We start from the raw sequence: 15,533 nt of genomic DNA on the forward strand, positions 1-15,533 counted from the left end.
CCGAAAGTACAATATTTTGTACACTAGCAAATAATGTATATTCAGTACACAAATAATGTACTTTTTTAGTATATTAAAAATGTACCTTATATTCAGGAAAATACATTTTTTGGCCCGTCTTGCCGGCCCGCTTTGCCAATAACATTGATAGCAAAGTTCCAAAACATTACAAGTGATGGGCATGCATCTAAATGAAAATTTGAGTTGTGCTGTTTACACAATCTAGTTTTAAAAGGGAAATTGTGGGATTGAATAGAGTGAGATGTGATGTAATTGCTTTAGTTACTACTACTATATTCTTTCATGCATATTTGTGATGAAGCAAAATCAATTGCATTGAAGACAAAAGAAGAATGTGTTGTGAATTCTTAAATCAGAAGGAATGAAGATTCCCCTGGCAGCCCCCTTAATTATATAATAGAATTTGTCACTATTATATGGCCCTCTTGAGTTGAGTATCTTGAATATAATATCATTAGGCACATCCTAAACAATTCTTTAAAATATGAGGTTTAACCATTTGGAGGCCATTGCAGCAAGTACCTGTGAGCTGCAGGCATTGTGCTTAAAAAAATATGAAATTGACCTATATTATATTCATGTGTCCTAGTCTTCCCTTGTCTTTACCATGTCTTTGTGTAAAACTTTGCCCTGTTCCACAGGGTAGTTGAGGCTGAAAAGGAATTGGCTGGCGCTTTGGCTTATATCAGCTTTGCAGATTTCCTCCACAGAGTGTCCTATCCAGATTTTCAGATAACGAATCAGCAAAACATGGCTGAGGGAAGTGATGGGAAGAGCTGTTCTCGTGACCTCGTGTCTCTGCTGTCTTCAATGGATAGAGATTACCTCATACGAAGAGGAAATGGCGAACAGGTTGGTATATATGGTTTATTGTTTTCATCAACATTGTAAATGGTATGAATAAGTTAGAGTATACTTGAGAGTTGTTTATGGTTTCTTTTAACTGAATCTCAGGTTTTAGTTTCTTCATTTTTGCTATATCTAGTGTAGTGAACTGATACATGCGAAAACAGGTTCTCGTGTTTGTGTAGCATGATGAATCTAGTGGTTTCGTGCTTGCCTGTAGGTTATGGTCAGTTGTATTACAGGGAAGGTAGTAGGCTTATATTTTTCTGGTTCATGGTGTGGTCCATGCCAACAATTTACAACAAATTTGGTGGAAACATATGAAGCCCTTTTACCCAAAGGAGAGTTTGAAGTGGTGTTTGTTTCTTCTGACAAAGATGAAGCATCATTTCACAGCTACTTTGAGAAAATGCCATGGCTGGCAGTTCCTTTCTCTGATGTTGAGACGCGTAAAACTCTCAAGCAGACATTCAAAGTGCGGGCAATTCCACATCTAGTGATACTGGATAAAACAGGCAAGGTTTCAAGTGGTGAAGGCATTAGACTCATCAAGCATTTTGGGGCCGAGGCCTATCCGTTTACACCAGAAAGAATTCGTTACTTGAGAGAGGAAGAAGAGAGAGCTAAAAAGGATCAGTCCTTGCAGTCTCTCTTAGTCTATGGTTCTCGTGACTATTTGATCTCAAATGGTGGGAATAAGGTAATGTTTTTTGTTAAACCCATCATATTAGATCAATCGAAAACTTGTGATGATCTGTGCTGTAACCATTCCTATTCCCATTGCCAGATTTCTGTGTCAGAGCTTGAAGGCAAAACAGTTGGTTTGTATTTTGCTATGAGTTCTCACAGTGGCTGCAGGAAGTTTACCTCGAGACTAATAGAGGCATACAAAAATCTCAAACGGGAGAGCTTCGAAATTGTGTTAGTGTCTCTAGATGATAAAGTCGAAGAGTTCAGGGAAGGTTTCGAAACCATGCCATGGCTAGCATTGCCCTTTAAAGATGAGAATTGCAGGAGGCTTGGCAGGTACTTTGAGAATAAATGGCTTCCTCAGCTAGTTATAATCGGTCCAGATGGGAAGACAGTGAGCCCCAATGTGGTTGAACTTGTTGAGGAACACGGAGAAGAGGCCTTTCCTTTTACACGAGAAAAGCTCGTGCAACTGGCTAACATGAAGAAGGCGAAACTTGAAGCTCAGACATTGGAATCCATCCTGGTTTCTGCAGCTAGACATTTTGTTATCTCAAAGGATGGTTCTAAGGTAGGTAATGCTGAACTGAACTGAATTGAAGTGAGTTGGAACTTGGAAAGGTTACTAATTCGGTTTTATTTGTTTCTGCTTAGGTTCCTGTCTCGGAGCTGGTTGGAAAGAACATTCTGCTCTACTTCGCAGCAAAATGGAGCCTTCCATGCCAAGAATTTCTGCCAAAACTTGTGAAGGCATACCAAGAAATCAAGGCCAAAGATGATGGGGAAGCATTTGAAGTGATTTTCATCTCAAGCGATCACGATCAATCCTCCTTTGATGACTTCTTCTCAGGCATGCCATGGCTAGCCCTCCCCTTTGGTGATCAGTGCAACAAGTTTCTGCTGCAAAGATTCAGAATAGCCATTGGAGGCATACCAGCAGCCATAGCCATAGGACCCTGTGGCCTCACATTGAATACACAAGTCAGGCAACTCATCGAAACACATGGCTCGAGCGCCTACCCGTTTACCGAGGAGCACGTGAAGAAGTTGCAGTTGCAGACGGAGAAAGGAGGAGGAGGAGAACGAGATGAACTCCACACTGAACACGACCTCGCTCTTGCTCATCGCAAGGTGTATCTCTGCAATGGATGCAAGGAGATGGGATATGGATGGTCTTTTCTGTGCAGGCATTGCGATTTCGGCCTACATCCCAAGTGTGCAAGCTCAACACAAGGATGACAAAGAAACTTGTTAGAATTGAATGATAATAAATTGATTAATGCATCAACTAGCATACTGCTTCACTTCTTCTTGGATGTTTCAATGCTGCACAATTTTCTTCCTCTGTAATCTGGGTTAAATAATGAAGTTTTAGTTTGTTTCTAGCTTTCATTTAATTTGGATGGTTAAATAAAATTCACCAATCCCATAATCTATAGTATTAGGTCGTAATTCGTAAATGACATTTTGTATAGAGAACAACAATGGATTAACAAAGATTAGAGAATGAAAAAATTCCAATCAATTTCGGTGGCTCGGTTATATAGGGGCTGGATTTGGTGCAAAGGATCTCTTAGGTGAAAGATGGAGTTAGATTTGAGCCGTTGATCAAATCTAGATCAACGGTTCAAATCAATGAAATTTTTATTTTTTTTTAAAAAAAGCGTTTCTTCGGTCATTAGGAGCTTGACTGTTATCTCTTCTCTTGTATACTACTTTGGTAAATGGTAATGTTCATTAACTGATTACTGAAACATCCATCAACTGATTGTTGAAACTTGATTAAGGATAGTGGGTGTGTTTTGGGATAAAGAAGCAAACAAATGACGCACCTTAAGAAGGAAAATCACGCACCTAAAGCTTTAGACCGACATGACACACTTAGGAAGGAAAATAATGCACCTTAATAAGGAAAATCATACACCTAAAGCTTCAGGCTGACGCACATTAAGTTTCAACAACTGACGCACCCTTAAGCACACAGATCACACACCTTAAAAAGGAAAACCATGCACCTAAAGCTTTATATCGATGCACTTAAGTTTTAACAACTGACGCGCACCTTAAGCACACAACACAAAAATCACCTTAAGCACAAAAACTACACACCTTAAATTTGACCTAGATGCAAAAAGACCAAATTGTCACCGCGTTTTTTTTTTTTTTTTTTTTTTTTTTTTTTTTTTTTTTTTTTTTTTAATATGTGACCAATCTGGGCTGTTGATTTTAATTACATCAAGGGTTGAGATTAAATTCCATCTTTCATAGGAAGCCGATCACCACACCTGAACACACACACACACACACACACACACACACACACACATATATATATATATATATATATATATATATATATATATATATATATATATATATATATATATATATATATATATATATATATATATATATATATATATATATATATATATATCAAGGGTTGAGATTAAAATCTCATTGGATAGGGGAGTGATTGGTACTAAGTTGAAAATCTTCATTTAGAGAAACTAAACTATCTTTCTTATTATTTCATACAAAGGATATCAGATTATATATAAAATCTCATCGGATAGGGGAGTGATTGGTATGGTTAAGTGAAAATTTTCATTTAGAGAAACTAAACTATCTTTATTATTATTTCATACAAAGGATATCAGATTATACGACAATATATATGCAAATAAAAAGTATTAGGAAGGGATATAATAAAAGAAAACTCTGCCTAAGAAAGCTACTTCTCTTCCCAAAGCTTTAAATGCAAGAGTAAATAAGCCAGCTCCATCAATTAAGATAGATATTTCCAATAGGTACATACTTATATTTCAATTTAGCTGTTGTGAAGTATACTCTTAACTTTAATTTTTTTTTTTTTTTTTTTTGTCTTAATAAGCAACAGAGTGTATAAACCTTTATGTAATTCAAATTTTTTTTTTAAAGCCAATTCTCTAGAGAGCAAAAAGATATACTTAGAAATTTTAGGTCATTACCTACCTTAAGACATGCTATAAATTACATCAAATGATCAATCTCTTTTTTTTTTTTTTTTTTTTTTTTTTTTTTTTTTTTTTTTTTTTTTTTTTTAAGTGGGTGAGCTCTTTGGATTTAGTAGATGAGATCTAAATGGGTGGTATCTAGAATTACCTCCCTAGCTTAGCGTGGGAGGAGGAAAATGAAAAATTTGGACTTTATTGCCTTATTGGGATAAAGTTGAGGTACAATACATACAAATTGTTTTGAAGATTGAGATCAATTGAGAATAATATATTTAAGTGATACTGGAGTAGATAGAGCAAGAGAGGTAAGACTCTACGTTTTTCCCGTAAGATCCGATCGTGCTCGCCGTTCGTGCGTTCCGATCACCGTCGTGGATAGTGGCCCCTCTTCCTTGATCGTGTCAAGGAGAGTGTCTCCCTAGAATTCTAGGGTTTTTCCTTCATTTATATCGCCGATGGCGTCTGTTGTGAGTATCGTTATCTATCTTCTGGTGATATTTGCATATCTATTGTTCCGAGTCAATATGGATTTGAGCCAAATCGAAGAACGCTGTGCGGACCTCAAGATCGCCGATGAAGAGACGAGCGGTCTGGAAGCGCCTGAATTGCGGACGGTGCTGGATCCGGAGTTACGCCACAATCTGGTGGGGAAGTTTCTCCCGGACAAGGTGATCAAATTCGATCAGATGCAACAAGTGCTGGCGTCTGTTTGACGTCCAGTGATGGGGGTGCATGTGGTATCACTGGCGAACAATCTCTTCCTTTTTCAATTCCCACACCAGAAAGATCTGAGGCGGGTGTTGGACGACGGCCCGTGGTCATTCGAAAATCAATTGCTGCTCTGCGATCAGGTACCGGCGGAGATGCAACCAGAGGAGGTTTCTCTGAATACTGCTGATTTTTGGGTTCAAATTCACGGTCTACCGACGATTTACGCGTCCACGGAATTTCTCACTCGGATCGGAAACCATGTTGGGCAATTCGTAGCGATTGATCCTGGCAATTTTGGGGGTTCCTGGCGGAGTTTCTATCGAATTCGGGTCAAACTGGATGTGTCGAACCCACTGAAACGTCGTATGAAGCTGAATCGGAGGGATGGTTCGTCTCAATGGATCACTTTCAGGTATGAGAGGCTTAGTGTCTTCTGTTTCTGCTGTGGGCTACTGGGGCACACAGAAAAATTTTGCAAGCGGGTCTACGAAGAAGGGGTGGAGCCGGAGGAGTTTCCGTTTGGAGTCTGGATGCGAGCAGGTCCGCGTCGCCAAGCCAAGCCGGTGGGCGCACGTTGGTTATTGCCGTCACTGTCACAGGCATCACCGATGGGTATGGAGCCGACAACTGACCAAACTCTATCTCTCATGGCGGTAGAGGAGGGTGTCGGTTTACACGGAGATCTGAAGAGACGCAGGGGGGATAGGGAGGACAACGACTGTGTGCAGAGGGTGGATATAGCGATGGGTGAGTCTTCAAAAAACATGACGTCGGCGGGTCTGGAGAGCCAGGCTCGCCCATCCCAATGAGCGTCTTGAGCTGGAACTGCCGGGGAATGGGTGGCACCCGGACAGTTCGTGAACTCTTGGGTTTGGTGTCCAAGATGCAACCCAGTTTCGTTTTCTTATCGGAAACGAAGGCGGACGAAGGGCAGGTGGAGCGGTTGCGAGTGCAGATGGGGTTCGAAGGGGTGTTGTGTGTGGAACGGGTTGGTTTGGGTGGGGGTTTGGCGTTGTTCTGGAGAGATACTGGCATGGCAACACTGTTAAGTTATTCACTTAACCATATTGACATGGTGGTAACACTTCCGGGTAAACCGACGTGGAGATTGACTGGCTTTTATGGTAATTCAGACAGGGGCAGTAGGCAGGATAATTGGGACCTCCTTCGGCAACTTAGGGATCGATCGTCCCTTCCTTGGGTGGTCCTAGGCGATTTCAATGATATCGCATGCCAATCGGAGAAGAGGGGTGTGCATTCTCATCTAGGGACTCTCATTGAGGGTTTTAATGATGCCCTGGGAGACTGCCAGCTCGTTGATCTTGGGATGACGGGTGGCCGGTTCACGTGGGAGAAGGGCAGGGGGACGGATAATTGGGTGGAGGAGTGTTTGAACAGAGTCGTGGCTACGATAGAATGGCTGGAGCTGTATGAGGAGGCAGAAGTGCGAAATATCTGGACTTATAATTCTGATCATTGTGCCATTTTCCTGGATCTTGATACGAGGCCGGTGAGGGCGGCCAGGAGGGCATTCAGATTTGAATCGGCATGGCTGCTTGAGGAGGGGTGTGCCAGGGTGGTCGATGCAACTTGGCGCCGAACAATGGGAATGGATTTTCAACAAAGGATTGCTGAATGTGGGCAACGAATCTGGAGATGGGGGGGGGGGGTGAACATCACCGTCAATTCGGGAATCGGATACGGGTGTTGAAAGAGAAGCTCGCGGCTCTGACAGAAGACAGAAACCCACGTGCAATTTCGGAATTCTTGGTGGCAGAAGAGGAATTGGGGGTTTTACTAAGACAGGAGGAACTTTTCTGGAGACAGAGGTCTAAGCAGCTTTGGCTGGCAAATGGTGACCAAAATTCTAAATATTTCGACAAAGCAGCCTCGTGCCGGAAAAGACAAAACCGCCTGACTCGTGTGAAAGACACGGAAGGGGAATGGAAAGAGGGCCCAGACATGCATGCGGAGCTTCTAAGGTATTTCAATTTCATTTTTCACTCCGAGCACAGTAATTCGGACTTGTTTAACCGGGTACATAGGCGGGTAATAGACGGGATGAATACATCCCTATTGCAATTGTTCACGGTTCAAGAAGTCAAAGAGGCATTGTTTTCAATGTCGCCGGACAAGGCCCCGGGGCCGGCCTTTTACCAGCATTTTTGGCCGGTGCTTGGCCATGACTTATCCGTTTTTATTTTGAACTGTATTTCCACTCGGAGGCTACCTGGGGGACTCAACGAGTCAAATATTGTCCTTTTACCCAAAAAGAAGAATCCCGAGAAAGTAACTGACTTACGCCCGATTGCTCTATGCAACGTGGCTTACAAGATTTTGGCCAAAATGTTGGCCAACCGTTTGAAGGGCTGTTTGGGGCAGATCGTGTCGCGAACACAAAGTGCTTTTGTTCCTGAACGTTTGTTGACTGATAATATTATCGTGGCGGGGGAAATTGGTCACTTCTTACGGAGAAAGACTAGTGGGATTGTGGGGTGGACGGCGCTGAAGCTAGACATGGCTAAGGCGTACGATAGAATGGAGTGGAAATTTTTGGAGGGCATGTTGTTGGCCCTCGGTTTCGTGCGGGAGTGGGTGGACCTGTTGTTATTGTGTGTCTCTTCGGTTAACTACTCCATTCAAGTGAACGGGGAGTCAATAGGTTCCGCCAGCCCCACAAGAGGAATAAGGCAAGGAGATCCTTTATCTCCCTACCTGTTCATCCTTTGTGCGGAGGGTCTGTCAGTCCTCCTCCAACAGGCGGAGGCACGGGGTGACATTCACGGTGTGAGGGTGGCGCGAGGAGCCCCGCCAATCTCGCACCTCTTCTTTGCTGACGACAGTTTGCTCTTTTTCAGGGCTAACGAACAGGAAGCTATAAGGGTGCGTGAATGTCTCGATGTTTATAGCGCGGCGTCGGGACAGCTAATAAACTACGACAAATCAAATGCCGTGTTTAGCATGAATACTACCACCGAGATGAGGAACGTAGTGGCGGAACGTGTGGGGGTACGTGTAGCGGATGATTTGGGCCGTTATCTCGGCCTTCCTTCGGTTCTAAGCCGAAACAAAATTGCTACATTTCGGTACATTGAAGAGAGGATCCGAAACCGTATTGGATCGTGGCAAAATAAGTATTTATCCAGGGCAGGTAAAGAAATCCTAATTAAGAGCATTTGTCAAGCTTTGCCAATCTTTACCATGTCAATTTTTCTGCTGCCGGGTAAAGTGTGTGACACTGTCGAAAAGATGTTGAACCGTTATTGGTGGGGTGGGGGTGGGGAAGGAAGAAAGGGTATTCATTGGTTGAGTTGGGCATGGATGTGTGAACCAAAAGACAGGGGCGGCTTGGGTTTCAAACGAATCCGGGAATTCAATGTAGTTCTTATTGCCAAGCAAGGATGGAGGCTATTGATTTATCCCGAATCTTTAGTCAGTCGTTTGTTAAAGGCCAAATACTATCCTACTTGTGATTTCATGGAAGCACAACTTGGGGCTAACCCAAGTTATATATGGCGTAGCATTGTGGCCGGTCAAAAGGTTCTACGACTGGGTTTAGCTAGACGGATTGGCAATGGGCAGGACACCAAAATTTGGGGTTGGGACTGGCTTTCAAGCACTGTTAATACTAAGCTGAGCTCACCCAAAATTGAAGCACTCGGTGAGGCACGCGTGAGTGGTCTTTTGGACGAACAAGGCAACTGGGATGGGGAAGTTTTACGTGATCTTTTCCTCACTGCGGATGTATCCAGAATTATGGCAACACCAGTAAATTTGCACCTCAGTGACTTGTGGAGATGGCTAGGCGATATAAGGGGTATATACACTGTAAAACATGGTTACAGACTTCTCACTATGATCAACAATCAAAGCCCGGATATCCAATCTTTCCGGTCATGGAAGTCGTTGTGGGCACTTTCGATTCCGCCCAAGGTTAAGAACCTCTTATGGCGGTGCGCTCGTGGTATATTGCCTTTACGTGAGAATTTGAAATCAAGAAGGGTCTGGATAGGCGGGGGCTGTCCACTATGCGGGTTCGTGGCGGAAACGGCGGAGCATTTATTTTGCGGCTGCCAGTATGCGCAAGGGCTATGGGGGGAGAGCGACATTTCACATGGGCAGTGCATACAGGAGTTTATGGACTCAATTCTGAGCTCACCAAACGCAGAGGCTGCTGTCCAATTAGCTACAATCTTCTGGGTGGTGTGGGAAACACATAATGCAGTGGTCTGGAGGAATATGGTGCCTTCTGCCGAGGGTATGAAGTCACAGGTCCATGCATTGAGATTAGTTTGGAAAGGGGCATATGCAAGCGAACGTACAAGGGGGACAGATGGTGTTGCTGCCCAGCAGTGGAACCCGCCACCCCGAGGCTCTCTCAAGTGCAATATCGATGCTGCGGTCCTCCCTGGTGGCGTTGGCTATGGTGCGGTGGTTCGTGATCACGTTGGTAGCTTTGTGGCTGCTAAAAGTGGACGATTGTCGTGCGAATGCGATCCATTGATGGCAGAATCCATGGCGGCTAGAGAAGCTTTAAGTTGGCTTAAAGGGCTTAGGCATAGCACAATAATATTAGAGTCCGATTGTTTAATTTTATGTAACGCTTTTAAGGTCCAACATGTCAAGAGAACAGCAAATCAGGTTGCTCATGTATTAGCTCGGGCGACTGTTTCTTTGTCTGTCTCAGGTTCGTGGGGCGTGATCCCACCTCCGTGTATTTCCGGTTTAATGAGTTATTAATGAAATTTGGTCTGTTTGTTTCAAAAAAAAAAAAAAAAAAAGCGATATTTGAGCAAACTGCTGAGTTATTAAATAATATTTTTGGTGTTTTGATTAAAGATAAAGTATTAAAATAGCAAATTTGATAAAATTTTGACGAATTGTAAATAATCAAATAAGGTCATTATCTAATAATTATTATGGTATTTAATAAATTAATTGTGTATATATATTAAAGTTTGTTTGGAAAGTAGGAAAATGATTTTTGAAAAATGTGTTATTATTAAGAAAATATTTTTCTTTTTAATGTTTGGCTGCACAGTAGCAAATTATCTAAAAGAAAATTTATATTGCTATTATTATTATGTAATACTAAAATAAAATAAGAATATTAATAATATAATAATTAATCAAAAGAAAACTATATACAAAATAAAATTAAATTAAAAAAAAAAAAACAAAACAAAACAAACGGGAGCCGGGCTCCCCTTTGTAAATGATGTGGGATCCCACATTGAAAATGTTTGGAAAGAGGAGCTCTTGAGCTTCTCTGATTTATATAAGAGGAGCATTGCTCCTCTTCAAATATAATTGCTTGCCTATCAACGTGGACAAGTATTAAGAAGCCAAAAGACTCTTATATAAAAAGCCTTAACGGCTTCTTATTTTAGTTTTTTTTTTTTTTTTTTAAACTAATTTATTAATTAATTAATTTATTATTATTTATTAGGGGGTTTAGGATAAGATTAATCTTAATATAATAATATTTTCCCAAAATGTACATGTGTCGTTTTTGTTTTTAGTAGTTTGGAGCAAATTGTGGTGTTATTAAATAATATTCTTGGTGTTTTCATTAAAAACAAAATGTTAAAATTAAGAATTTGTTAAAATTTTGGTGAATTTATCAATAATCGAACAAGGCTATTATCTAATAATTATTATGGAAATTAATAAATTAATTGTATGGATATTAAAGTTCGTTTGGAAAGTAGGAAAATAATTTCTGAAAAATGAGTTATTTTTCAGAAAATATTTTTCTTTTCAATGTTTGGCTGCACATCAGAAAGTTGTGTTTGTGTATTTGATTCATTTTTCAGAAAATGTCTTTGCGTTTTTGGTTCATTTTTTGAAAAATGAACAAGAAAATGAGTAAAATTGTATACTTCAATATTTTAATTTTTATATATTAAATAAAAAAGCATTTTTATATCTCCCAAATTATTACTATACGAATCTAATAATTATTATGGTAATTAAGCTAATAATTACACAAATAATATTGTAATTGACTAATAATTATTATTGTAATCAAGCTAATCATTACCATAATAATAGTATAATTACAATTATGTAGTAATAAGTGTATAGCTAAAAGGAAATTTATATTATTATTATTATTATTATTATTATTATTATTATATAACAATAAAATAAAATTACAATAATAATGATATTAATAATAATATAATAATAATCAAAACAAAACTATAGACAAAATAAAATATTTAAAAAAAAAAAAAAAGACAAAGGGGAGCCACACGGGCTGCCCTTTGTAAATCGGGTGCCACATAAAAAATGTTTGAAAAAAGGAGCTCTTGAACTCCTCTATATAAGAGGAGCAATGCTCTTCCTTCAAAAATAATTGCTTGCCTATAATGCATGTGGGCAAATATTGATAAGTCAAAATGCTCTTATATAAAAAGTCTTAATGGCTTCTTATTTTAGTTTGTTTTTAAATTAATTTATTTATTAGGGGATTTTGGAAAAAGATTAATCTTAATCTTTCCCCAAAATGTATAAGTGTTGTTTTTGTTTTTAGCAGTTTGGAGGAAATTGTGGAGTTATTAAATAATATTTTTAGTGTTTTGATTAAAATAAAATGTTAAAATGACGGATTTGTTAAAATTTTAACGAATTGGTCAATAATCAAACATGGTCATTATCTAATAATTAATATGACAATTAACAAATTAATTGTATAGTTATTAAAGTTCGTTTGGAAAGTATGAAAATGACCCTACTTTAATCGCACTGTATAATATTTTATGTTCTAATTTAAATAGTTAAACATCGACTCAAATATTATTAATATATTACAACAAATTCATTCTGTGCATCGCACGGGTGAAAATACTAATTACAAGTAATAAAAGTACATATATTTTTTATACATTGATTTTGTTTAAAGAAAAAATAAATAAAGAAAAAAAGAATAATATATTTAAGTGCTATTAGATCAATTGACATCGTTTTTATGAACATTGAGTATTGTTTTTTTGAACCTTAATTTGTTTGTTTTCTTAATAATCATATAATATTATTTTTATGAATTTAAGTTTATAAACATATATTTTTATACATTAATTTTTTTTAAAAAAATTGATTTATTATCCAAGCCCAATCCCAATAAAGTGTATTCCTAAACCCTAACAGCGTGTTTGGTTGGAAGAGGGAAATTACGTGAGAAAGAAATTGCAATTACGTGGGAGAAAATTACTGGGAATAAAGTGGGAATTTAAATTCAAGTGTTTGGTTTACAGGAATAGAATTACTGGAAATTTTAATTCCAATGTTTGGTATACATGGGAATTGAAAGGGAATAAGTAGTATAAAGTCCAAAATGTCCATTATTGTTGTAGTTAAATTTAGGTTAAAAAAAGGGAGGGGTAATTTTGTCTCATTACCGCCTCCACCGCCTACGGAGCAGATTTTGGCACAACAACAATCTATGCAAGGGGAGAATAATAATGGCGGCACTGATGATAATGATGATGATATGGGTTTGAATGAGGATCCCGAACTACTTGCTATCCAACAACGTTTGTTGGAGGAACTGTTCATAGTTTAATTTGAGGGAGGGTCTTATATATTACCGATCGAAGAGATTTTGCAACCATCTATGCAGGCCAGGGAGGGAATTGAAATGCCTGTCATATTAGTTTATTCTCCTTTTGCACCTACTCAATATTGACTACAGATTTTGATGTGTTTAGTTGATTACCAGTGTTTTTGTTTCACAGATTTTAGTATATATTTTGTTGTGTTTGCTTATGCATGTATGTGTGTATGTAATTAGTGTTAATCCTGTAACGATGTTAATTGTGGTTAAGTATGAAAAACTCGACTTAATTTCTTTTACCTAAGCTAAGCTAGCTTTTCTGTCTGTGGCCTGGCCGGCGTTATGAGATTTTGATTTTGTTTAAAGGCTGAAAATGAAATGGCTGGCTGGGCTCTTTGGCTTATATCAGCTTTGCAGATTTCTTACCTAATAGAGGCATACAAAAATCTCAAACGGGAGAGCTTCGATAGTGTGTTAGTGTCCCTAGATGATAAAGTCGAAGAGTTCAGGGAAGGTTTTGAAACCATCAAATTAAAGCTAAGTATCCCTACTCTCATTAACAAAAACAAATACAAACCTTATAAAGAAATCATGAATAATAATCAACAAGCAATTACATAGAAGGTGTGTTTGATAAATAGTTATTATTAGCCGATAGCTATTAGCTAGCTAATTTGGTTTGTGGTTACATGCAAAATGACTTCTCAAAAAACTAATCGAAAAAGTTACTTTGAGCATGTTTTTGAATTTTAGAGTTTTGGAACAATAAGTTGTTACCAAAAGCTAATTAATCAAATTGTTAAACCAAATCGAAAAGCTAATAGTAGTCATATAAGTCAAAATTAGGGCAAATTATGAGGTGGACACAGGTCCAAAACGTGGGCCTAGAATAACGGTGCCGTTAGTGGCACCGCTCCTCAACAAATGATTTTTTTTTTTTTTTTTTTTTTTTTTTTTTGTTTGAAACAGCAACAGCAAAATACTCCACCAGCTGGCTTGAAATGTTACTTCGACACTGCTTGGAAACCTGGATCAGGCACGACAACATTTGGTGCTGTTCTTCTAGATGAAACGGGTAGCTTTATTGCGGCAACAAATGGACAGCTCCCGTATTGTGAAAGTGTGATCACGGTAGAGGCGCTAGCTTGTAAGGAAGCCTTGTCTTGACTAAAGAACACATAGATTATAGAAGTTACTTTCTTTTCACGGATTGTTCGACTCTACGGAACTATTTTACCAATAACTCTACCCAACCCAGAGCGTATGTGGGTGTTGTTATTCACGATTGCAAAGCTATCATGGCAACCTTTACTTTATGCGTTTTACTTTAGGTTCCTAAATGTTTAAATATTTTAGCTCATTCTTTAGCTTCAAAGGTCTCAAACTACAGTTCCACTATGTATTGGGATTCTGTCCCTCCTGACTTCATTATTATGCATTTACAGTAATAATATTTGGCCGTTGCTTTAAAAAAAAAAAAAAAAAAGTCTACAAAAGTTCATAATTTTTTGAATACCACATGACTTTTAAAGACTCATCTTGACTGAATACCACCTGACTTTTAAAGACTCTAAAAATTTGAATTGAATACCTCCAAAGTTTTAAAGTTCATAAAAGTAAACTCTATATGACACCACCCGAGGAGCAAAAGATTCGAGAGTCCAGGCTGAAAATACATGCATAGATAGTGGTCTAATGCCAAGGCCGACGACGGAAGCTCGGGACGGAGCCAAAAAAGTCATGATTGAATACATCCCCTTAATTTCAAAATATTAAATTTTAATATGTAAACAAACATATTTAAATTTAAAACTATTTAAATTTTATGAAGATGTCATTATTTTTTTTTATATATTTAATCACTAGCTTAACCGTTCTTCAGTTTTCCACTTCTAGTTTATAACTTTTCAATTTTTAGCTAGCATTTCAGACAAGTTTGTCAAACATAGCCTACTTATCATCATGGTGGTGCATGTGGTCCTTAGCTTGATTCACCCCAAATTTTGCAACACGTACTACTGTATTGATAGGGATATACCCCCCGGGCTCCGGGTTCCACGACCGGCGTCCGCCTTCTTCCCGGTTAGAGCGTTCATACCCTGCCCTGCCTGGGTCAACCGGTCGTCCGAGGGTGTACTTTCCGACCTTCTGCCTTCCCGGGCGCCAAGCGCCGAGTGATCAGGGCGACCACATGGTAACGGTCGGGAACTGGTTGTATGGGGGCCCTTAAGCCCGTGAGAGGTCAGGCTATGGATGCCGCGTGGCAACCAACCATGCGCCCTGCTAAATGCTCGGTGCATGCTCGTCACGTGCCCGTCATGCCGAGAGCCTGAAGATACCTACTTTTACCCCCTATATATAGTGCATTAAATGTAGCGTGAAAGGGACTTTTGGCACAAGGCAAGACTGGAGCTTCCCGACTCGTCTCTAAGAACCCGGTCCTTGCATGCGCCCGTATACGTACTACACCCTGTATAAACAATATCATGTATAATATGTGAGATCTAAATATGATTTTTAGTTTTGTTATATACTTACAATACAACTTTGGTTTAGATACTATATTAAAATTTTGCATATAATAAACTTTTAAGTAAAAATTATATATGCCAATAACCATGTGATCCAAGATGGCTGAGAGTAAGTCGCGTGGATTTTATCAAGTATTACCCAATAGTTATGTTGTGCAACTGTGTGCATCATGCATAGTG

General features: G+C 38.9%; 1 protein-coding gene across 1 annotated transcript; it reads left to right on the top strand.

The window, feature by feature from the left end:
* Positions 1–116: 116 nt before the first annotated feature.
* On the top strand, positions 117–2,949 carry LOC109171972 (probable nucleoredoxin 1). The gene is made up of 4 exons (XM_019321089.1): positions 117–873; positions 1,088–1,567; positions 1,655–2,128; positions 2,212–2,949. Exons 1-4 carry the CDS (start codon positions 772–774, stop codon positions 2,794–2,796), a joined length of 1,641 nt encoding a protein of 546 aa, XP_019176634.1. The 5' UTR covers positions 117–771; the 3' UTR covers positions 2,797–2,949.
* The last annotated feature ends 12,584 nt before the right edge of the window (positions 2,950–15,533 follow it).

This window comes from Ipomoea nil, unplaced genomic scaffold (assembly GCF_001879475.1).
Source record: "Ipomoea nil cultivar Tokyo-kokei standard unplaced genomic scaffold, Asagao_1.1 scaffold0382, whole genome shotgun sequence".
Classification (NCBI taxonomy): Eukaryota; Viridiplantae; Streptophyta; class Magnoliopsida; order Solanales; family Convolvulaceae; genus Ipomoea; species Ipomoea nil.

What these genes read in the sequence shown, in the direction of transcription:
- LOC109171972 (XM_019321089.1), top strand. Translation starts at nt 772, where the DNA reads ATGGCTGAGGGAAGTGATGGGAAGAGCTGTTCTCGTGACCTCGTGTCT. An exon ending in GAAGAGGAAATGGCGAACAG is followed by an intron (nt 874 to 1,087) that starts GTTGGTATATAT and finishes GCTTGCCTGTAG; the next exon opens with GTTATGGTCAGTTGTATTAC. An exon ending in TCTCAAAGGATGGTTCTAAG is followed by an intron (nt 2,129 to 2,211) that starts GTAGGTAATGCT and finishes GTTTCTGCTTAG; the next exon opens with GTTCCTGTCTCGGAGCTGGT.